The sequence below is a fragment of the Glandiceps talaboti genome, chromosome 19 (assembly GCF_964340395.1).
Source record: "Glandiceps talaboti chromosome 19, keGlaTala1.1, whole genome shotgun sequence".
Classification (NCBI taxonomy): domain Eukaryota; kingdom Metazoa; phylum Hemichordata; class Enteropneusta; family Spengelidae; genus Glandiceps; species Glandiceps talaboti.
In genome coordinates, this window is record NC_135567.1 from 11,174,484 (window position 1) to 11,199,483 (window position 25,000).

The 25,000-nt window shown below is 37.1% G+C and overlaps 2 protein-coding genes across 2 annotated transcripts in view; one reads left to right on the forward strand and one right to left on the reverse strand.

Annotated features, from left to right (window-relative positions):
• Positions 1 to 369, forward strand: part of LOC144449985 (angiotensin-converting enzyme-like) — a 14,107-nt gene extending 13,738 nt beyond the window's left edge. The window contains exon 10 of the mRNA XM_078140551.1: positions 213 to 369. Coding sequence (XP_077996677.1) covers positions 213 to 369 — 157 coding nt within the window. The remainder of the gene's footprint in view (positions 1 to 212) is intronic.
• Positions 370 to 1,350: 981 nt separating this feature from the next.
• LOC144449986 (angiotensin-converting enzyme-like) overlaps positions 1,351 to 25,000 on the reverse strand; it is a 24,119-nt gene continuing 469 nt past the window's right edge. Inside the window, exons 2-26 of the mRNA XM_078140552.1 lie at positions 21,653 to 21,808; positions 21,127 to 21,220; positions 19,261 to 19,410; positions 18,256 to 18,447; positions 17,570 to 17,667; positions 17,207 to 17,379; positions 16,391 to 16,614; positions 15,610 to 15,859; positions 15,277 to 15,399; positions 14,547 to 14,749; positions 14,165 to 14,284; positions 12,940 to 13,062; positions 12,585 to 12,733; positions 11,123 to 11,281; positions 10,800 to 10,893; positions 9,621 to 9,764; positions 8,944 to 9,135; positions 8,125 to 8,222; positions 7,160 to 7,329; positions 6,018 to 6,244; positions 4,255 to 4,399; positions 3,523 to 3,621; positions 2,640 to 2,768; positions 1,760 to 1,941; positions 1,351 to 1,442 (exon numbers count right to left, since the gene is read on the reverse strand). Of these exons, the coding sequence (XP_077996678.1) occupies positions 1,351 to 1,442; positions 1,760 to 1,941; positions 2,640 to 2,768; positions 3,523 to 3,621; positions 4,255 to 4,399; positions 6,018 to 6,244; positions 7,160 to 7,329; positions 8,125 to 8,222; positions 8,944 to 9,135; positions 9,621 to 9,764; positions 10,800 to 10,893; positions 11,123 to 11,281; positions 12,585 to 12,733; positions 12,940 to 13,062; positions 14,165 to 14,284; positions 14,547 to 14,749; positions 15,277 to 15,399; positions 15,610 to 15,859; positions 16,391 to 16,614; positions 17,207 to 17,379; positions 17,570 to 17,667; positions 18,256 to 18,447; positions 19,261 to 19,410; positions 21,127 to 21,220; positions 21,653 to 21,808 (3,786 nt within the window). The remainder of the gene's footprint in view (positions 1,443 to 1,759; positions 1,942 to 2,639; positions 2,769 to 3,522; positions 3,622 to 4,254; positions 4,400 to 6,017; positions 6,245 to 7,159; positions 7,330 to 8,124; positions 8,223 to 8,943; positions 9,136 to 9,620; positions 9,765 to 10,799; positions 10,894 to 11,122; positions 11,282 to 12,584; positions 12,734 to 12,939; positions 13,063 to 14,164; positions 14,285 to 14,546; positions 14,750 to 15,276; positions 15,400 to 15,609; positions 15,860 to 16,390; positions 16,615 to 17,206; positions 17,380 to 17,569; positions 17,668 to 18,255; positions 18,448 to 19,260; positions 19,411 to 21,126; positions 21,221 to 21,652; positions 21,809 to 25,000) is intronic.

The window sequence follows — 25,000 nt, forward strand, 5'->3', positions numbered from 1 at the left end:
CAATCACCTCAGAACAGTGTTTAGAAGAAACATGATCCAGTTGCAGCAAGTTCAGCTTCAATATGCATACTTCCAAATCATCAGTGTGCATAAATACATCAACTACAAAATATCATTCGTTTACACCACTCTCCATCAAACTCCACATCTCCAAAACCTATTTCCATCCCACCACACCCCACCCTGCCCGCTCATCCTAATCCCCTATGTAGGCACATGATGGAGCTGGGACGCAGTAGACCCTGGCCAGACGCCATGGAGGTAATAACTGGACAGCGTAACATCAAGACTGGGTCAATATTAACATACTTCCAACCTTTGATGGACTGGTTACAAAGTCACAACAAGGATATCATTGTGGGATGGTAACAACTCAACATTCACATTTAAAGTTTAAAAATCTCGATATTCATGAAAAAAAACCCATTCAATTTGCACAACAAAAGCCTGAAATAAAGAAGCAGGTATTTTATGCTGATTTGAATACCCAACTTCAATTTTTTATTTACTTATATTGTTTTGTAGTAACATTTAATTTAATTTGCATTTTAATTTTGTATTTGAAGTGTAACTATTTTGTTGAATATATATATATATATATATATATATATATATATATATATATATATATATATATATATGTATATGTATGAATGTATGTATGCATGCATGCATGCATGTATGTATGTATGTATGTATGTATGTATGTATGTATGTAAGTATGTATGTATGTACATACAGTATGTGTGTGTATGTATGTATGTATGTATGTATGTATGTATGTATGTATGTATGTATGTATACATGACTGTCTGAGTATGTCTGCCTGTGTGTGTGTAGACATGCAAGCGTGGATGGATAGATAGATGAATGGATAGATGGATGGATGGATGGATGCATGTGCGTGCGTGCGTGCGTGTGTGTGTGTGTGTGTGAATTGTTTTATGGATCTGATTTCATTCATTTTATCCATACATACATACATACATTCATTCATTCATTCATTCATTCATTCATTCATTCATTCATGCATTCATTCATTCATGGATTTGTGGATATTTTGTATAATACAATATTTCATACTTATAATTCAGGCATTCCTGAGCTACAGCGATCAACAGTCACTCAAGAAAATATCACCACCTTTTAATTTGTATAATCTCTTTATTTCCCATCTCTCTATCGTATCAACATCACAAATATGGTTCCTTCCTCTCTGAAGGGTTTATGTGTGTAACTAATGAGCTATATTTTGAAGGTAATATTAAATCATCACTCGGCGCTGGTTTAATTTTTGGTTTTTGAGGTACTCCCATCTTACAGTTTTGTTTGTTGAAATTTACTGCATTACTAGTTCCTTAGTCCAATTAGTGTGCTAATCAACAAACAAACAGATAAAAATACTCCTGATAGAGGGTAATTGGCTGCGGAAGACTCATAACCTGAAAATCAAAAGAATTAAAATTGTTATAACGTCGTTTTGCGGCAGATGGCAGCAACCATAGAATGGCTGACCTGGCAATAATTCTCTCCATAAAGCCTGTGAACTTCGTATTTCAAACTCAGTATTTTTTACGGATACCATGGCCCGGATGTCGAAGCTGACTGGTAGATTTATGTCACGTGATGTCTGCACTATGCTGTTTAGTCAGATGATGCCTATTGCGTATTGACTGATAAACATTCGCGGATTTGCATACATGTAGTTTTAAGGCAATTGAACTCAATGTACAATTTTAGAACAAAAGCAGTATTTTACCTAGAGGGCGCCAAGACTTGTCCCAGCCTGGAGTGGTGTCATATTTGCTGTTTTGTTCCTTCAGCCACACATACAGTGGTTCGAAATATTCAAATAGTGGACCAGCATCCATTTCGGTTGTGTTAGCGACAGCTAGCATAGCTTCCGGCCATGGCTGACTTGAGCCCTTCATTAGCATATCGCTGGAAGAAAAAATACCCAAATATTTAAATAACAGTATGAATTATCCCTGATCAGGTGAATGAAAAAAATAGAATGCGCAAGAGATTTTGTCATGTTTGATTTTGAGACATCGTCAGTTCCACAAGATTGTTCATACCACCAACTACATACTAGGAAAAAGTTATAAACTCCTGTCTGGAATCAATAATAACTAAAGTAATAATTAGCCATAAATTGGAATTTTTGGTGGAATGATGAACAAATAGTTACACTAATGAACTGCGACATATTTTGATTTTGGAAAGGTGGGAAAGAGGTTATCGCTAACAAACTGCTACATAACGGTGATTTTGATAGGCTTGTTACAGACAATTAATAATCAAAAATCTAAGTGGTGGAATTGTGGGTGACGCTAATGAATTGTTATGTAACGTTGGTATTGATAGGGTTGTTACAGACAATTAGGAATTAAACATTAAGTATGGGGAATGGTGTGGTGACGCCGATGAACTGCTACATACCGGTGATTTTCATAGGCTTGTTACAGACAGTTAGTAAATCAACAAGGTGACACTAAAGAACTGCCATGTAAGAGTTATTTCAATTGGCTAGTTACAGACAACTAGTAATCAAACACCCTATAGCAAACTCTTTAACGGAGAAAAACACATGATACGATGAGTTACTTGCATCAGGCTCTACCATTGGTTCATCTTACCTTAGTAATTTACCAGCATCATGGGACCCATCAATATCACAACGATGTAATTTCTTACCAGGCACAACTTTTGCAGCCTCACAAAGCGCTTTGTGAAATTGGAATTGTATGACGTGGCTCACAAAATATCTGAAAATAGAAAGGTTACATAAATACTACAGAATGATATTTGACAGTAAGTGCTTGCACATTCTGTTTTCAGAGTATGACGTCACTACGTCACTACTCAAGTACAACTCTGTCGTATGGTTCTTTCAAGACCAACATGTATCTCCCATCCCATCTCACCCTAAACTTAATAATAATGATAATATTGGATTTTATATCGCTTTCCCACTCTCTGCTCAAAGCACTTTACAATTATTACCCCTGACACATGATCCACATTGACCTTTATACTTTTTCAACTCCCTGGGGAACATACAAACTTGCCCCCAAAAGAACACAATCGAACAGTGTATGTTTTTTTTTACGTTGGCACCATCACAGTTATTCCATTGTAAATGGTCTCTGTGACTGTGTGCTCGAGTCTTGTACAACGTTGTATGAACGAGCATAGTAGATGACTGTACTTTAACAGGCCATTGTTCATAAAGAGGGCGCTGCCCACTTCCGTCTGTGCGTCATTTGTCTATACTCCGAGTTCGCGCAAAACCTCGTAGTATGATACATTCTTTATAAGTGTGAAAGTGGCATAACTTGTAAACTTGAAAAAAAATATAAGCTATCTTTTAAAACAAATGTAAGGCTTTAGAAATTCCAGTGAAAATAATCCATCCACGTGTGAACAATTATACACACAATATCACAAAAAAGGAAGTTTCTCCCTTGTCACTGAAAATATACAACCATAATGTGGTCTGAGGAAATAAATAGTTCATACCTGATGTAGGGAACATTGGCTGGTACGTGATACTTCGCACCAGGATCGAAATCCAAGTCAAAGCGTTCAACTGGTGGTACAACACCTTGGTATTCAAGTCTTTGAAGAGAAATATAATATTTAAGAAAGGATATTAAGAATAAACGATTTCCGGTTCCAAGATGCATTGCGCGAGAGGGCGTCACTTAGTTTGTTACATTTAGTCTTGTTTTGTATTTATTATCTTTGAAATAGCTTCGATTACGAGTGATTCTATAGAACAAAGACTAAACACCATCAATGACAGATATTTACACAATACATGGCACTGAATGGAGAGACACGCAGTGTATCTTGGAACCGGCAACAGGTTTATTACTCACTCACTCACTGACTGACTGACTGACTCACTCATTCACTCACTCACTCACTCACCCAATCACTCACTCACTCACTCACTTACTCACCCACCCACTCATCCACCCACCCACCCACTATGCACAATCTGATTCGCTGACTCATGAACTCACTCACTCACTCACTCACGCACCCACCCACGTACGCACACTCTTATTTGCTGACTCATTAACTCACCAACTCACTCGCTCGCTGACTGACTGACTCTCTCTCTCTCTCTCTCTCTCTCTCTCTCTCTCTCTCTCTCTCTCTCTCTCTCTCTCTCTCTCTCTCTCTCTCTCTCTCTCTCTCTCTCTCTCTCTCTAATTCCCTCTCTCTATCAACAATTGGACTCACCTCAAATCCCACCACTTTTTGTTATATTCCTCCGGACTATAGTCTTCAGAAAATACTCTCCATCTCCAAAGATCAATAATCAATCCAAAAGGCAAAAATGCTACTTTCTCTAAGGCCATACTCATCAAGAAATTAATATCAGTTTCTATAGAAACAGAATCATCAAGAAACGTGTAAACTACTCTTAGGGAAACCACTCACTAATCAGTATTTGAAAGAAAACCATATTTAGGGGCCAGGGCTTTTCAGTCATAGTGCTACATACTGCTACATACTGGGACACATCAAAGAAATCTACTGTAACACTGTGATTGGATGCTGGGAAATGACACTTCAAAATAATGTATTTAGCACAATGTGGCTGGTTTTTGGTAAATGAGACACTTCAAATAAATTTATTGTAACACAATGTGGCTGGTTGAGGCAAATGGGACACTTCAAAGAAATTTATTGTAACACGAATGGCTGGTTTTGGTAAATGGGACACTTCAAAGAAATTTATTGTAACACAATGTGGCTGGTTCAGGCAAATGGGACACTTCAAAGAAATTTATTATAACACAATGTGGCTAGTTGAGGCAAATGGGACACTTCAAAGAAATTTATTGTAACACAATGTGGCTGGTTCAGGCAAATGGGACACTTCAAAGAAATTTATTGTAACACAATGTGGCTGGTTCAGGCAAATGGGACACTTCAAAGAAATTTATTGTAACACAATGTGGCTGGTTTTGGTAAATGGGACACTTCAAAGCAATTTATTGTAACACAATGTGGCTGGTTCAGGCAAATGGGACACTTCAAAGAAATTTATTGTAACACAATGTGGCTGGTTTTGGTAAATGGGACACTTCAAAGCAATTTATTGTAACACAATGTGGCTGGTTTTGGTAAATGGGACACTTCAAAGAAATTTATTGTAACACAAATAGCTGGTTTTGGTAAATGGGACACTTCAAAGCAATTTATTGTAACACAATGTGGCTGGTTTTGGTAAATGGGACACTTCAAAGCAATTTATTGTAACACAATGTGGCTGGTTTTGGTAAATGGGACACTTCAAAGCAATTTATTGTAACACAATGTGGCTGGTTCAGGCAAATTGGACACTTCAAAGAAATGTATTGTAACACAATGTGGCTGGTTCAGGCAAATGGGACACTTCAAAGAAATTTATTGTAACACAATGTGGCTGGTTCAGGCAAATGGGACACTTCAAAGAAATTTATTGTAACACAATGTGGCTGGTTCAGGCAAATGGGACACTTCAAAGAAATTTATTGTAACACAATGTGGCTGGTTCAGGCAAATGGGACACTTCAAAGCAATTTATTGTAACACAATGTGGCTAGTTGAGGCAAATGGGACACTTCAAAGAAAGTTATTGTAACACAATGTGGCTGGTTCAGGCAAATGGGACACTTCAAAGAAAGTTATTGTAACACAATGTGGCTGGTTCAGGCAAATGGGACACTTCAAAGAAAGTTATTGTAACACAATGTGGCTGGTTCAGGCAAATGGGACACTTCAAAGCAATTTATTGTAACACAATGTGGCTAGTTGAGGCAAATGGGACACTTCAAAGAAAGTTATTGTAACACAATGTGGCTGGTTCAGGCAAATGGGACACTTCAAAGAAAGTTATTGTAACACAATGTGGCTGGTTCAGGCAAATGGGACACTTCAAAGAAATTTATTGTAACACAATGTGGCTGGTTCAGGACACTTCAAATCAATTCAATGTATTGAAAATATAAGCAAACCTTCGTCATCTACATCCAATTCATCTAACAAACCAATCTTGTATAAATGTTCTGGGGTTTGAACAGAGAGGGCCATGACGTCACCAACAGCCTCATGGAATCCTGGGTTAGCGCCATCACGATAAACAACAGGCTGGTCTTTGTATTGCAAGAAGTACTGGATATGTCCCATTTCATGATGTGCAGTAATCAAGTGGTCCATGTTTGGCTCTGTACATTGTTTTACTCTGGAACGAGGATATAACATGGTTTTTGTTATTTTGAAACGACATTACAACAATCACCATTACCAGAAGTTATAAAGTGTTTAAGGTTGGGTATATTTTTTGTAAAGCATGCAGATATTTTTTTATTTCATTTTATTCGATTTTGTATATACAATCTACATTCTTAAAAACTTATGAAATGTTATGAACGTCCTTAGAATTGTAAAATTTACTTGTTTTGTTTTTCAATTGTATTTTTTCACACTCTCTGCTAAGAGCGCAAAATGTCTGGTTTATAACAGATTTCTATTGACCAAGATTTAATTTCTATAGCTCTGTTTGAGAGAATTTACAGACAGAAGAGGTAATAATAACAAAATGAATTTTCGTGTTTTTCTAAGCAAGTAAAAGTGTACAGCTGAGATACAATTAACCTTCCTTGTGCCCCCCCCCCTAATGTTACCATTTTGACGAAGGACTACGACCCTGTTTGTACAATCCGTTTTATGGATGATTCCAATGGCTCAGTTAGAAACAAATTGGATAATCATGCTAACATTTACGATAGCAAGATTGAATGTATCCAGTTTCTTGCAAAAATTAATTTGCAGACATTGAATGCAGATATAAACAACTCTGGCGCCTGTCTGTCTGTCTGTCTGTGGATGATTTCAGTACATTTGAATAATGTATTCCATTGGGCAAAATAAAGCAATAAATTGCGACCTTGCTATCTTTCAAGTTTAGAATGGACAGTGTCTCATTGTTTCCTTGTTGTTGTATCAAAACAGAGTGAGTGAACACTAATATGAAACGGGCTGTAACAGTCAGCGAACACTCATATTGAATAAGTTGTAATAGAGCCAGTGAACGCTAACATAAAATGGGCTGTAACAGAGCCAACGTTAACACCAACGTGAAGCGAGTTGTATATACCTGAAGTCTTTGCCGTTATAGAAGTCCCAGGCCGATGCATGGCAGACGACATCTCGGTCATCAGGTTTTTCCAGCATAGAATCTGTCCAAAACGAGTCTGGTACTTTTATCATACCCAAATCAATAAAGAAATCATCCGTCAATTTAAAAATGGCTGTTGCGTTATAACCCTGGAATGGAAATTTTTTTGTGATGAAATAGTAAGTATTTGCAATAAAAACAGCGTTTTGAACATGTGTATTTATTTTTACACTCTTCTACCCGTGTCTCATTTGGTATGATTTAGAGATGGGGAAACTAGAGGGAGATACCCACAGGCAGACGCTACAGTGAAACTGAGACAGAGAAACGAAACACACAGACTGACAAATAGACAGACAATTACACAAAGCGAGACAGACAGACAGACAGACAGACAGACAGACAGACAGACAGACAGACAGACAGACAGACAGACAGAGACATAGAGAGACAGAGACAGATGGCATAGATAGATACATGGACAGACAGACAGACAGACAGTGACAGATGGTGACAGCGACAGACAGACATACATACATACATACATACATACATACATACATACATACATACATACATACATACATACACACACACATACATACATACATACATACATACATACATACAGAGACAGACAGACAGACAGACAAATATATAGACAGAACGGCAGTCACAGAGACATAGAGACAGAAGCATACATACGGACAGAGACACACACACACCTTGGCAGACAAAAAAATAAACAAACAAACACACACGCAAACACATAATAAACAAAAATTATGAGACAGAGAAAGAGACCACGTTCATATACTTAATTTCGCACGATTTATTAGTAACACATGATGTGGTTTTATTGCTTGTATTGAAAACTTAGAAACGTTAAACGCTGATTACAAAATCTATTTGTCATCATATTTTGCTAATGGTCATCATCTTACCTGTTCCTGCAAAGCATCCGTGACGTCAATAGTTGGTTTGTCTGGATAAGGTGTTACTAAGTCTAATATGTTACCCCAAGACTGGGCCCACATGTTACCTGCAAACAGGAACCAGAGACAAAATGGAGAACACACCATCAAGTCGCGAAAATCTTAACAATGGCGTAAACAGAGTTAAAAAACAATTTGACTGAAGTGGAAATACTTAACAATTTTCAGTAATTGTCTTGTTGATGTCTGATCGAAAAAAATGACCAAGTCACAGCCAGTCTAACTTTAAAATTGAGGAGAAAGGAGAGAGACGATTCTGCTGTTTAGAAAATTAAATAATTTTAACAAAGGACAGTACAGTATACTTACGTTGAAACGGTCAATTGGAAACGAATGTGAGGTTTTGATCCGTCTCCTACGGGCCTTGATCACGCAAAGTGTGACTTAGTGATTCTTGGAATAGTGGGCAATACAATATCCAGCTTTAACAATGAGACGAATAGGAAACTTGCAAACCCGCCATATTGAATGTTGCATCATGGGAAATATGATAATAAATACTAATCAAGTAGTATTATAAACAATGTTGATACATTGTTTGTAACCACAAATAATCAATTCATAGTCACCCTGACAATTGTGTGAGGTTTATTTTATCGGTAGCTCCAGATAAGATATTACAATAACCACATATAATCCCACTCTCATTTGCGTCTGAGCATGCTCAGTCTGGATTGCAAGTTTCCTATTATAAGAAAGGGCAAATCTGGTCAAAGATGAAGCAATGTTGTGCTTCTTGGCTACGACCTATAAGAAATGAAACTTTACCCAATAAATGTGCTGGGATAGCACCATCTAAGCTAACGTAGTCATCACCATATTGTCCACTAAGCTTTCTTCTTACATAGGCATGTAATTCCCAGTACAGTGGTCTGATTTCATTCCAAAGTTCCATGACGTCTGCTTCTAAGTTATCAACCTCGTACCAAGACCTCCAGTATGCTCCCATGTCACTCTGATCTAAAAAAAATAATTAATTAATCAGTCAATCAATCAGTCAGTCAGTCAGTCAGTCAGTCAGACAGTAAGCCAGCCTGTCTGTCAAACAGTAGGCCAGCTGCCTGTCGGTCTGTCGGTCAGTCAACCAACCAACCAACCAACCAACTAAACCAAACACCCAACCATCCATCCATCCATCCGTCCGTCCATCCATCCATCCATCCATTCATTCATTCATCCATTCATTCATTCATTCATGCATTCATTATTCACCCACCCATCCATCCATCCATCCATCACTCAGTCAGTCAGTCAAACACACAAACAAACAAACAAACAGACAAACAAACAAACAAACAACCACCATCTTGTAAAATGGCCACTGTCATATTTGATTTCCAACTATCCAACCAGCTTAATTAAAACAAAGCCTACCCATGACATATATACATAAATTAATACCTGTGCCACACTTTCAAAGTTATCTGCCTGACTATGTAACTTACCATTAGCTTCGGCTGCCTTGTTTGACAAACCCACGAATTCAGTATAACTGTCTTTCATATAGGGACCTGTTACATCTCTCCATCCCTGCCACGCCCAAACTAACCTCTCGTAGTCTCTCTCAGTCGCCATTAAATCAACCAAATCTGTAAAATAAAAACAAAAAAATTACAGAAAAGAATTTGAAATGCTAAATCTAAATAGCTTAAGACTCTACAATATGGCAAGCCGTTCAGGCCAAAACTATTTTTTTTTATTGTAGCTGTAGTATTTTATATTTTTCGTACTTACAAACTGATTTTAACCGTTTATGTACTTTTATTCCATGTTCACATTATTTTAATTGAAATAAGTTTTCATTTATTTGAGAATATTGTTTTATTTTTCGTCAAACCAGAATTTTGTTTAAGGATTATATATAACTGAAAGTCAAAATTTATTTTTTGTTAATGTTTTTTATTTACTTTTTTTCAACTTTTTTTTTCAACTTTTTTTTTCAACTTTTGTTGAAGAAAACTGAACCTCTCCTCATTTAAAATGAATTTTAAAAAATCGTTTATTTGAAATTAGGTTTAAATAAATACAATGTTTAGTTAATTTAAAATGAAATATGGCCGCCTAATACCGTGAACTTTAAAAGCGAAAATACGAGATTGATAATTATATGCTATTCACACCAATATATTTCTTCATTCAGCCAAGAAAAACATGAGTGACTTAAGGGGCTTGTCACTACGAGTCGCTAGACGAGTAATGACAACCCTTAGGTCATGAGTATTTTCCGGCTCAATGAAGTCAAATATTGGAGATTAATATAATTATGTCAGCAACAGTAATATCGAAGAAAACATTGAGGAAAGTAATGGCAAATTTGAACGTTTTGACTGACAATTCGAACACAACAGAACCAATGACGTAGACACGCTTTGTTGTGACGTCGAATGAACAGAGTATATAATTCCATATTTTTCTGTTCAACTTGGCTCGTGCATGGTATAACTTCCGTTAAAGTAAAGTGGTTCTGCTATTGTTTTAAAGGGACGGGGAAAATGTTTTCATTCGTTAAAGTTTTGAGAGAATTGAAGATCTTTTGGTTTTCAAGAAAATTTGTGCCTGAGGTGCTTGGTCACAATCTTAAAAGGTACATGTGTGGTTAATTTGCATAATATTGTAATAATCACCTGGTTCAAGGGGATAACACGTGCTTTCGTCATCCATTTCACAAACTTTGGCAGTGGAGTAAATAGTTTCCATCTCTGCTTGCAATTGATTGTACTATAAAAAAAAACACAAACACACAAACAAACTAATTTAAATATGAGAAAACAAATATTCACCTGACTCGACATTCCGTATTTCAGTTTCTGTTCGATCGACTCCTAAGGTTCAGGATTTGCCTGTGTATAAAAGTTTCTTCTGCTGATGAACTTTTTCAAATTACCCTTTTCAGTTTCTCATTAATCGTCTCTGTCTAAAGTTTCCTTAGCTAACGGTTTCAACTTACCTTTTCTAATTCTTCTTCGTCTTCCAACGCAGACTTTCCAATGTACAATAGCTTCTCCAGCTGACGATTGTTATCAGCAGTAAAATCTGTTCGATCGAACACGGTTGCGTTTTCTCTGGCCTCAAGCTCAAAGGCTGACGTCACCAAACTCTGTTCAAGCTAAACAAAATGATTTCAAAGACATTACTCTATTGTACGCACGTGCAGTAGTAGTGAATATGTTTGCAAAAAGTTGTGAATAGGGAACTTGCAAACCCGCCATATTGAATGTTGTATCATGGGAAACATGATAATAAATAGTAATAAATTGGTATTTTTAACAATACTGTTATATTGTTTGCAACTACGAATGGTCAATACATAGTTTACCCTGACTACTGTGGGAGGTTTTTTTTATCGGTAGCTCCAGATTAGGTATTACGATAACCACAGATAATCCCATTGTGTCTGAGCATGCTCAGTCTGGATTTCCAGTTCCCTATTCTAAAATTTCGACAAACATGTTAAATTAACAAACTGAAGGACTTAATATTCTTTAATAGTAAGTAAAACAAACTCGGGAGGACCCCTTCAAAACGGTTCAACAAGCGTAGGCAGACATACTTTGAGAAGAATAAAAATCACTCTTCTACTACAGGGCCCATATGGTGGGTCTTGACTAATATTATATGATTTTATATAATTATAGAGCCCATGCCTCACTACAATTAAAACTACCTTGTGATAAAAAATGTTGACGTGTGCAAGCAGTCTGGTTTTTTGAAAGAACAAATGATTATGGAGTATGGCCACTAGTGGCGTTGCTTTTTTTATCATATTATTTTGACCAATAGTGGGGCTGCGTTAACCAGATATTGTAAAATCACTTTATTAGGTTCATTCTGATTGGTTAGAAAACAAATTCAAATAAACAAGCACATCTATTGGCTGTATTGTTAATGAGTGATAAAGTGTATATGTGTGTTTTCAAATCAATGGCAACCTTTTGATAGCTTCACATAGCAAGTCCCCACCCCACTCACACACTACTTCACGCACCACAAGATCACAAGTACATTTTGTACGTAACGCTGGTTATTGGAAAACAAAAGATTGTATAATTCTGCCACTAGGAGCGCTGTTTAAGTGCTATTTTATTGACTGATAATGTGGCAACGATAACGTTCATACAACACTATATTCTTGTTATTGGAAAGACAAAAGATTGCATAAGTTGACCTGTGGCCGCGCTGCTTTTTGATCAGAATACGAGTTGGGCAACGACAGTTGTTGCACGCTACTCTGTTCGAATATTATTGATAAAGACAAAACAAATTGTATATTCGCCACTAGGAGCGCTGCTTTACGCTGCTTGTTCATTGATAGTTGATGCGCCGATTAGACTTAATGCAGTTATTTCATTACATACTTGTTATCAACATCTTATTTCATATGTTATTCACTTATTTACTTAAGCCCTTACCATCAAATCTTGTTTCTCTGGATTAGCAACATCTGTGTTATAATCCCATTCTCGTGAAACTTGATCAAAATAAACATCTTGTGCCATCACATTGTAGTGGTGTAGAAAATCTTCTGCGAGGTCTTCATCATCGGTTGTGTCTCCCTCACCTGTCAATCAAATCAAATCAATATTAAAGTGACCATGTGCATGGTAAATGTCATTTTATTTTTTATATGAATTATCAAAAAAATTTACTATGATTTCCTATAACATGAAAATACAACATCATGAAAAAAACATAAACTCCATGTTCTGTTTGTAACTCATTCATTGGAAAAACAAACGTGTAAAGAGTCACCCCTCTTACCAAAGCAATTGACGCCATCTTCCATGAGTACTTCCCCATCTAGACATGAACATTTGAATCCACCATCGGTATTGTCACAAAATCTCTCACATGGCCCTCTACCGTCGTTCACAGCACACTCGTTGATATCTGCATGAAGTTATTAGAAAACATCAAATGAGACATAGTGTGTGTATTCCTTGCAATAAACCAGGCAGAAAATTGGTTATATTTTCATTATGATCAATTTTAGAAAATTAAACTGTGTGTTAGTATAGCTCGATAAAACCTTTATACGTGCTTGAGGTGTTTGTCTGTATTATTTTGCACGACCACAAATAAATTTTAATTTACAACGAATAGACCCTGAAACAAAACGTCGCCTAGCTCGCCAAAAAACTCACCAACACTGCCACAGTTCTTGTCTCGCTAGACAAAATATCTCTTTTGATGTTGTAAATCGTCTCGTCAGGATTGACAAAATAGTCAATATTTCCACCTGTTATCGTCTGGCACGACAAGAACTGAATTACAAATGTTACATTTTAGTCAAGTGACTGTCTCAAGAATATCAAAGAACGCGCCAACCTTACCAAGGCAAGGAACGTATAAATTTTGCGATGATCTACTAACATAATTGTGTCTCACTCAAAGAAAGTGTAACGATATCGGTAAAGATGTTGTCACATCAGACGATTGTCGAAACAGACTAGCCAGACAGTCTAGCCAGACGATAAAATGTAGCAATGTTAATGATTTTTTTGTCAAGCCAGGCGACGTTTTGTCTCCAGAGTTTATTAATTTCCGTTGTATCCCAAAATACAAAAAAAGAAAGAAAGAAAACAAGAGTAGAATGGGAATAACTTTATTTATTCTACGGCTAGACCGACTTGGCCAATCAAAGGCCTTGATTTCGGTTGGTTATATGGAGCCATAACCCACTCTTTCTTAGGGGTGTGACCTATATTATCCGTGTGAGCCATCACGCCGTAGTATAAGTAAGATAGACAACTCGTTCGGTAAGGTTATGTGCCAAAAACTCGGGGGCTGCTCCCCTTGTTTATTGGCACATAACCCTCTCAGGTTGACTATCTATTACTAAATTTCGTTTTTCAAGGAAATGTCATTTTATTTGTATTCAATAATATCCAATTTACGATTCATGTTCGCAATATGATTAAAATCGTGCTACCCATTTATGATAAAGTGACACTTTTGTCGTATTTGGCCGGAAATATTCAAATCTACATACCCATACAACTTTTCATGTCTTCGCCAAGGACATATCCTATATTACAAGAGCACGTATAGTCGTAGCCCAGATCTGTGCAGATTTGGTCGCAATCCTCCCTACCGTCATTTTCAGTGCAATCTGAGAAAAATGAGAAGGTTAGATATTAATTTATTCACTTTGATAGTTTGTATTAACACCGGTATATTTAATTAAATTTTTATTGACTGTGACGAATCAACATAACTTGAAATTTGATTAAATTGGGTGAAATTGACAATACTCTTCTTGATATAAAAGTAATTAACATTACTTCTTGTTTTCCCCCAACCCTTGAATGAGATAGCTGCATCTACCATATGAAATCATACCGTCCAAGGTAAGATATCTTTATATTACGTACATGGAGCAGTCCATTCGTCAGATGGGGGACGCCAATGTGGATCCCAGCCAACTATATTGCCTTCCATTTCATTCATGTTCTCCAACCACTCAGTCAATGGTTGGAAATATTTCTTCAGTGGTTCAACACTCATTTCTCGATTTCCAGTTATTTTTTCCATCGCATCTGGCCAAGGTAAACTCTCTCCAAGGGACAACATATCGCTATAAACAAAGACATAATTGAAACAAGTCAAAACAAATAGTTTCTTAATTTCTGAAATACATAGTCATTTAACTTTGAACTTTGTCTATGCATCATACGTTTCTGTATGGTGACGTCAGAAGTGACGATAGAGGTAAGTCACTTTATCATTTTTGTTTTTACTTTAGGGTTCAGGGTTTACTGTCCGAGGTAGTTGATATGCCTGTCATCTAATGTTTCTGTCTGACGATGTTCATTACTGCTACACATTTTAAAATGTAGCACTGTTGGTAAGATTTCTGTTGAGCCAGACGATAAAATGTCGTACTGATTGTTAGATTTCTGATGAGCCAGACGATTAAATGTAGTACTGTGCATCAGCACTGTCAAACTGAAAATCACCATTCTTACATACTGATTGGAAGATCTTTACAGCCAAACCCGGTCAATAAAATCATACTGCCGTGGTAAGTGGCACAACAGCGTGCCATTCAGCCACCGACAACTATTCGATCGACCAGGATAACACATAATAACGAGAACTTACCTGAGAAGCTGACCCGCGTCTTTAGAGCGGTAAATGTCACATCGATGAAGCGGTCTTGTATTTCCCGCCGCATTACATAGAGCCTCGTGGAATTGAAATTGGATGACGAAGCTGACGAAATATCTAATGGTGAGATAATCAATAGATATGACACTTATAGGATTGTGACTTGTAGGAGTGTTGAAAAAAATAAATGCTGAGTCCAATCTCAATTAGATACACTGTTGCCATAAAGATGTTTGTTTGCTGTATGACTTTCAGCAATGTGAAAAGTTCTTCATTGAAAAATGGCGGGAAAGTTTGGCGGGAAAAATGTTGTCGGGAGAAACTAACCTGATATAAGGTGTATTAGCAGGGATATGATACTTGGAACCAGGATCGAAATCTCCATCAAAGTCGCTTCTTGATACAGGGGGAACCACTCCTTGATATTCTGTTCTCAACTGCCACCATCTTTCATTATAGTTCTCCTTTGTGATTGTCCCATCAAATACTTCCCATCGCCATAGATCCATCAACAAACCAAACGGAAGGAAGGCAATCTTCTCTAAAGCCATACTCATTAAGAAGTTGATGTCGGTCTCTGTAACAATAAAGGTTGCCAAACATGGAAAAAATCGTTTATGTTGTTGTTGTTGTTGTTGTTGTTGTTGTTGTTGTTGCTACTACTGTTGCTCCTGCTGCTGCCTCTACTACTACTGTTTGGAAATCAAATTCGAGATTTTCTTTTCTTTTTTTCAGCGTTTCTTTAAAACATCTTTCATTATCTGAACGTTCATGTTTAACTGTTCACACGCAATTTAAAAACAGAATAATTATCCCATTTGAACTTAAATGATTGTTTGTCTTTAGAAAAAATCTCATGCCTAACACCAAGGCCTTGTCCACTACATTTTGATCAAACCAAGCAGTGTGACATTTCTGTACTGAGCACCTCCAACTATCTCTAAAAATAGTACTTTCTTCGTCAGCAGATTGTACAAAATGTAATACATGTACGCCCTCTAGTCGCGTGATTGACAGAATGCGCATGCGCACACAATAACCTTTGACCTTACATTATGGCAGTGGAAATCCCCGCCCAGTATGATCAAGATAAAACTCTTAATCTTACCTTCATCGTCGCTGACTTCATCCAAAAGACCAATTTCGTACAGATGTTCAGGTGTGCACACAGATAAAGCTAGAACGTCACCTACTGCTTCGTGGAAGCCTGGATTAGCGCCCCCACGGTAGATAACGGGTAGATGTTTGTATTGTAGATAATATTGGATGTGACCCATCTCGTGATGTATGGTTAATAAGTCTTGCATGGTGACTACAGTACACATTTTTATCCTGAGTAAATAAAATGGACAATTGTTTGAATGTATACACTGACTATGTTTTATTTGTATTATGAGTATTTAGAAAGACCATACAACCAGGGCAAAAACACTGTGTCTGTCTGTCTGTCTGTCTGTCTGTATGTATGTATGTATGTATGTATGTATGTATGTATGTATGTATGTATGTATGTATGTCTGTCTGTCTGTCTGTCTGTCTGTCTGTCTGTCTGTCTGTCTGTCTGTATGTATGTATGTATGTATGTATGTATGTATGTATGTATGTACGTACGTATGTGTATGTGTGGAAGGATGGATGGATGGGTATGTGTATGTATGTATGTGTGTATGTATTATGTATGCATGTATGTATGTATGTATGTATGTATGTATGTATGTATGTATGGATGGATGGATGGATGGATGGATGGATGGATGGATGGATAGAAGGATGGACAGATGGATGGATGGATGGATGGATGGATGGATGGATGGATAGAAGGATGGACATATGGATGGATGGATGGATGTATGTATGTCAGTGTCCACTTGCCTGCCTGTCCAGTCATATTTCGATTTTTTGATATTCATTATCAGCGTCTCACCTGAAATCTTTCCTGTTTGAAAAATCCCAGGCAGAAGCATGGCAAACAACGTCTCTACCATCGTCTGGTCTGGTTATCATAGACTCCTCCCAGAACTCAGGTGGTGACGGTATCAGTCCCAGGGAGACGAAAAACTCTTCTGAGACGTTGAACATATAATGAGCATCATATCCCTAGCAAAATACAAAATAGAATGTATACAAATGTACAAATGATGTTGCATCATATTTTACTTAGATAATTACGCCTGCTAGCTAGGGCAATATCAAAATATAGTGCATGCACAAGGGTTAGCACTCATTTGAATATGTTAAGATATTTGGTCAGCAAATAAAAATGTTGAGATATAAAAAAAACACGTACCTGTTCTACCATTTCATCAGTGACGTCAATGGTTGGTTTTTCAGGGTAAGGTGTAGTCAAATCCAATATATTGTTCCACTGTTGAGCCCACATGTTGCCTGTCATGTAAAACATATTATTTTTTAAATTAACCACTGACATAACCAAAAAACTGAACGAAAAAAATACAAATAGAAAAACACAATTCGGGACAGAAATCAGCTGAACTTTATAAAGCTATAACTCCTAGACATTTTCAAACAGAGCAAACTGTTCTGAACAACTCTCCATATAAATATATATCGTGGCTTATAAATTCTCATGTGTTTATACTTATGTCTATAACAAAATAGCAATAATTAAGAACTGAAGATCAATCACGGGGGGGGGGGTAAGGAGTCTAATCCACTTCTTAAGTCACTATTTTTACATATATATCGGATATTGCATACTACACGGGAAAACACGACACTTGTTGTAAATATATGTCGGTGGAACAAATATTGTAAGAACAACAATATCCCCGGAACGCTACAACTACAGAAATGTCCCTGCAGTGAGATTAATTAAGAAAATGGTACTGCACATCTGAAGTAACCATATATCAAACTCCCTAGCTTGGAAAGAATTGCATGTTTATGTAAACCTGGTGACACATTCCACGCTTTTTTCATAAATATTCAGATATCGTAATATTATGTTATTACCCAGGAGATGGGCCGGGATAGCTCCTTTGGGGTTCACATATTCCCGTCCGTAATGTTTAGCCAAACGTCCTCTCACAAAAGCGTGAAGTTGTTCATACATTGGACGTAGATCTTCCCAGAGTGCCATGACGTCAGCTTCCAGGTCATCAACCTCGTACCAGGACCTCCAATAAGCACCCATGTCTGGTTCAGCTGTGAATGAAGTTATCGTTCAATGATAAAATATTTGTTTCGTAATCAAACTTCAATTTTACTATTTGCCTAACTATGGGCATGTTATCAGTCTATATGTCTGTCTAAATGACTGACTGACTGACTGACTGACTGACTGACTGACTGACTGACTGAATAACTGACTGACTGACTGACTGACTGACTGACTGACTGACTGAATAACTGACTGACTGACTGACTGACTGACTGACTGAATAACTGACTGACTGACTGACTGACTGACTGACTGACTGACTGACTGACGGATTGTCTAGCCATCGGTTTGTTCTCCGTCCGCCCACCCAACATATCCATCCACCCACTCACCCACCCATCCATCATTCAATGCATCCATCCAAACAACCAACCAACCAACCAACCAACCAACCATCCATCCATCCATCCATCCATTCATCCGTCCATCCTTCCATAAGTCCATCCACTCATCCAACCAACTATATATCCACCCATCCATCCATCCTTCCATCCATCCTTCCATCCATCCATCCATCCATCCTTTTATCCATCCGTCAATCTGCCCGCCTCGCTTACGTCGTATAATGTATACACATTGACACTAGACAACGATTGTCACCAACTTCTAAGTTGTGTACGTCGACATCATCGGTACAAATATCAATGTTACTTTGTCCGATATCATATGATACACATGGCAATACACATCGTCATTTGAAGTAATTGTGTCATAAACTCATACTCCAAACTATTTTAACACTAGGGGAACAACAAACCTTACAATCCAAAAAAATGAGGAAATAATCGATGACTTACAGTTTTCTTCGGCAGCTTTGTTAGCAAGTACAACAAATTCTTCGTATAAGTCTTTCATATCAGACTCGGCTCCTGTTGATTGTCTCCAGCCTTCCCAGGCCCAGGTCAATTCATTGTAGTCTCTACTACTAGCCATGATGGCCGACAGATCTGAATTAATTAATTATAATAAGGTAAATTGTATTTATATAGTCATGCAGGTAAGTTAAATATCTCCACTGCAGGAGAGATGTTTTACATTGAATTTGTATTACTCTGATCAATTTAAATTTGTGTTGTGTTGTGTTGTGTTGTGTTGTGTTACGTTGCGTTGTGTTGAGTTGTTCTGTGCTGCGTTGCACTGCGCTGCGCTGCGCTGTGTTGTGTTGTGTTGTGTTGTGTTGTGTTATGTTGTGTTGTGTTGCGTTGTGTTGTATTGTATTGTGTTATCATGTTATGTTGCGTTGTATTGTGTTGTATTGTATTATTTTGTGTTGTGTTGTGTTGTGTTGTGTTGTGTTGTGTTGTGTTGTGTTGTGTTGTGTTGTGTTGTGTTGCGTTGTGTTGTGTTGTGTTGTTATCATGTTATGTTATGTTGTGTTGTGTTGTGTTGTATTGTGTTGTGTTGTGTTGTGTTGTGTTGTGCTGTGTTGTGTTATGTTATGTTGTGTTGTGTTGTGTTGTGTTGTGTTGTGATGTGCTGCTGTGTTGTGTTGTGTTGTGTTGTGTTGTGTTGTGTTGTGTTGTTTTACGTTGCGTTGTGTTGAGTTGCTCTGTGCTGCGTTGCACTGTGCTGCGTTGTGTTGTGTTGTGTTTTGTTATGTTGTGTTGTGTTGCGTTGTGTTGTATTGTATTGTGTTATCATGTTATGTTGTGTTGTATTGTGTTGTATTGTATTATTTTGTGTCGTGTTGCGTTGCGTTGTGTTGTGTTGTGTTGTTATCATGTTATGTTATGCTGTGTTGTGTTGTGTTGTGTTGTGTTCTGTTGTGTTGGACTGGATGCAATAAGTCATGGATGCGTATGGAAAGAACTTAACATCACCATTCCTGATATCAGAACACCCCGTGACAAGTTGCGGCCACAGAAAGAATAGTTCATAAAAATTAGATTACCGTAACTTTGGTTATTATTAGTTCACTTGTACACAGCGCTATGACGGTGTGATAACACAGCTGTGTGTCACGTTCTAAAGGTTGTGGTAAGCCACTGTATCATTTAAATGCTCCTTGAAAAGATAACTATTATGGGTTATATAATCTGACACACTTGTCGTCTTTTGTTAATGGCTAACATCGAAATCAGTGATTATCAATTTGGTGTGGTATCTCACACTGCTTCGGAATTCAGACTTAAATACACATCTGTATTTGAGTCTATCTTGCCCTTTTTGAAACAGGCCATCAAGGGCATAGCCTAAATGTTATCCATGGCTTCCAATCTCAAGATCTCTAGATCTCTTCATCCCGTCTAGCGCAACGAAAAATCCTGTACCAAAAGTTGTTCATGCAAATAAGTAAATCTACCAACTGTTATATTGATGTAAACAGTGTATAAGTAGCATCCTTAGCTAACAAATATACCATATTGAATACCATATTTGGACATTATGTAAATGCCCCTAATACACACTAAATTATTGAAGTTTGGCAGAATTCTGGGATTGATTAACAAAGACATGATGTTATATTAATGACTGTGTGGTTTATTGAAATTTCATGTTAGAATCGTATTGAGCGAGAAGTGATAGGAGATTGGAAGCCACGGATAGCCTATAGACTACAAACCGCAACGTTCATCTTGTTTCAAGTATAAATGCAACCATTTCAGTTTAAAGTGCACCCTCAGTTTAAAGTGCGCCCTCTAGCTACAGTTTGGTTCTCTTACCTGGATCAAGTGGGTAACACGTTGTGCTATCCTCTGGCTCACACACTGTTGCTGTTGAATATATAGTCTCCATTTCAGATAGAATTTCATTATACTGTACAGAAAAATTGTAACAGAATTAACAACAAATCATTCTAAATGTAAATGAAGACAAAAACACAATTCCTGAGTTTAATGTTTTGAAAGATAGTAATTGTTACAAAATTGCCATATTTTTAAATAAATATATTCAAATTAATAAGGACAATGCAAAAAAAGTCAATCTCATACCGGAACTTGCAAATCCACCATTTTGAAAATTGCATTATGGGAAATGCAATACAAGTCCATTAATAAACTTGAACCTTTTAACGTTGTAAATAATATGGTGCAATGTTTGTAACCACAAATACTGAATTGAAATAAATTGACTATCATGCCGGAACTTGCAAATCCAACATATTGAAAATTGCATTATGGGAAATTCAATACAAAATCATCGATACTATCAAATCTAACGAAATGTAGAATTTGAAGGTCAACTTACCCTGAGTAGCTCTTCACCTTCGAGGGCTGAAGAACCAATGGAATATATTTTTTCAAGTTGGCGCTGTGTATCATATTCAAAGTCTGCCCAGTTATACTGAGCGACTCGAGCACGAGCTTCAAGATCGAACTCTGATGCTTTGATACTTTTGTTTATCTGTAGATGTAAATACATCAATTATAAATTGAACCAATAGGCCATTCCAAAATTTGCCATTGGTGTCGCTCTACTTCCTGTCTGTGTGTACCTTGGGGGTATACATAGTATACTATAGGTTAATTGGTTTCCTCAATTTCAAACGCATTGCTTTAAACTGGTACTGATAATGAAGACACGTTATATGACATAGTACACAGAAATTTATGATGAAAACGCATTGCTGTAAACTGGTACTGATAATGAAGACACGTTATATGACATAGTACACAGAAATTGATGATGAAAACGCATTGCTGTAAACTGGTACTGATAATGAAAACACATTGTATCACATAGTACACATAAATTGATGATGAAAACGCATTACTGTAAAACAGAACACAAAAACTGATGATGTGAACTTATGACACACAACTCAAAAGAACTATCTAAAGTCTACAAAACACTGACTTCAGTGCTCTTAGAAATTCGAAAGATGAAAGGATGGAATTTTCTGGTGAATCTGTCTGTTTGTTTGTTTGTTTGTTTGTTTGTTAGTTTGTCTGACTGTCACTGTCTGTTTGTATGTATGTATGTATGTATGTATGTATGTATGTATGTATGTATGTATGTATGTATGTATGTATGTATATGTTTCTGTCTGTCTGTCTGTCTGTCTCTATTCGTGTCTGTTTGTCTGTCTATCTGTCTGTCTGTCAATCTGTCTTATTGTGTGTGTTTGTTTGTTTGTTTGTTTGTTTGTTTATTTGCTTCTTTACTTCGCTATGCCGTATGCAAAAGGTTAATTCTAAAAATATAATAATTTGTTGTTTCAAGTTGTCATTGTATATCATATTTGAAGGTTGTCCAGTTATACTGAGCGACTTCACCACTCGAAAACTGAAGATTTTGTGCATTTAGTTATCAACAAGAAGAATCTCTACTTCATATTTCTGTCCTATAATTTCGGTGTTTAAAATACTAAATACCAAATCAATAATTAATTGATTGATTGATTGATTGATACTGGGAAGTGGAAGGTCATTGTATTCGGGTGACGTAAGATAACTAATGTTTATCATCACTTTATCACGTGATAGTTAGTTCTCCGTGAGATAGCGACACTAATCCGTCAGATTGCATTAGCTTATAAAACAACATGATTCAAGACTTGTTTGTACTCCAGAATACTTGACCTTTGAGTATACAGGACCTAATTTCCAACAATTATGTGAAACTTACACAAGACTTCTAAATTTGCGAATTGCGGTATATAGACATGTTTTTCTGTCTCTGTCTGTCTGTCTATCTGTCTGTCTGTCTGTCTGTCTTTCTATCTGCCTAAGAATCTGTCATATGTCTGTCTATCTGTCTGTCTGTCTGTCTGTCTGTTCGTCTGTCTGTGAGCATATCTGTCTGTCTGTATGTCTGTCTGTCTGTCTGTCCGCTTGCCTGTCTGTCTGTCTGTCTGTCTGTCTGTCTGTCTGTCTGTCTGTCTGTCTGTCTGTCTGTCTGTCTGTCGATCTGCATATCCCGGTCGATCTGTCTGTCTGTCTGTCTTTTTTTATTTATATGTCAGTTTGTTTGTTTGTCTATTTGACTGTCTCTCTGCCTTTCTGGCCATCAGTCCGTCTCTCTGTCTAACATTTTTTTATTCGTAACGTCACTATACAAATACTGTTAGTTATTACATAACAGGCAGGTCACACTGTCGTCTACTGGGGTTGATCGGTGTCCCGATTTTTTCAAACTTTTAGATATAAAGTGTGTGCAGTGGTTCACCTAGGTTGGATACTTAGTCACTGGTAAGAAATGACGACATTGACAATTATTATCAAGAGACGCGTTAGGTTATTTTGTTGTGCATGTTCTCAAGTTGATATTCCATTGTTATTTTCTCGCATGAAATCGGATATGCGTAACGACTCATTGTTTTTATTTTGCCATCCTAATTTGGCGGGAAACGGTAACAAATGTATCAAAATGACAAAACGCAAAGTATCAGTTGTTTGTTTCTTGGGTGTTGCCGCCAACCTGAGGTCAAAGGTCAAAATTCATCCCAAATTTGATGCTATCGCATTGAAATTTCAAGGATAGTCTAACACAATCTTGTAAGCTATCATCATTTGTGAGCTCAAATTCTATCATAACGACGCTTTTAGGAATTTACGAATATTCCAAAAATACCGACACCGGTGTCTATTTTCGAAAAATGTTGTTTTTTTATGGACATCCTTGAGTAGAATATAAGCTCATTAAGTGAAATATTAGCTCTCAAGTGAGTGTGTTGCAAACGGAGTAAGTCGGGATTCCATTCTAAAATTAGCTCTTACCTTTTCCAAGTCTAGGACAGAGTCAGATTCAAGTATGTATGTGCACAGGACGAACTTTAACTATTATCGACACTGCAATGCGAATTTTCATTGATACGTAATTGCGCATGCGTAGAAACATCTTGCCGCCACTGCCATTTTGACGACTTTATTAACAAGATAAATAATTTCTGTTTTGAAACAAATATCGCCAGCTGTACGTGAACGTTTATTTTTTTTTTATTTAGCCTCTAGTTTATTGCTGTTACGGTCTCATATGTGTGTTTCTGTATATATTTTGATTTTGATTATTTTTCTTACAAGGTTAAAATTTGGATTGATAATGAAAATAAACTTGCCCTCAAAGAATTCCAGCAATGACTCAATGGCAAATGTATCGATGTCATCAGAGAACTGTAAATGACTGTTACATGTGTACGACCTGGACTTGGGTATTTTGACTTAGTGTAGATTGTCACGTTATGTATGTCACTTCTCTGTGTAAATTCCAACTTTTAAAGTCCTTACCTAATGTTTAACGTTGCCAACTGTTACGTCATAACGTCTTATATGATAAATTTATATGTCAACATTAATTATCTTTTTTTACTTTTCTCATAATATTCGTGTTTATTCGAGCTCTCTCTCTGTCTGCCTCTCTGTCTGTTTGTTTGTTTGTCTGTCTGTCTGTCTGCCTCTCCCTCTCTCTCCCTCTAATTTCTTCTCTCGCATGTCTCTCTCGCTTCTACCCAATATATTTATATGCTTCAGTTTCTATGCTTCAGTCTCTCTCTCTCTCTCTCTCTCTCTCTCTCTCTCTCTCTCTCTCTCTCTCTCTCTCTCTCTCTCTCTCTCTCTCTCTCTCTCTCTCTCTCTCTCTCTCTCTCTCTCTCTCCCT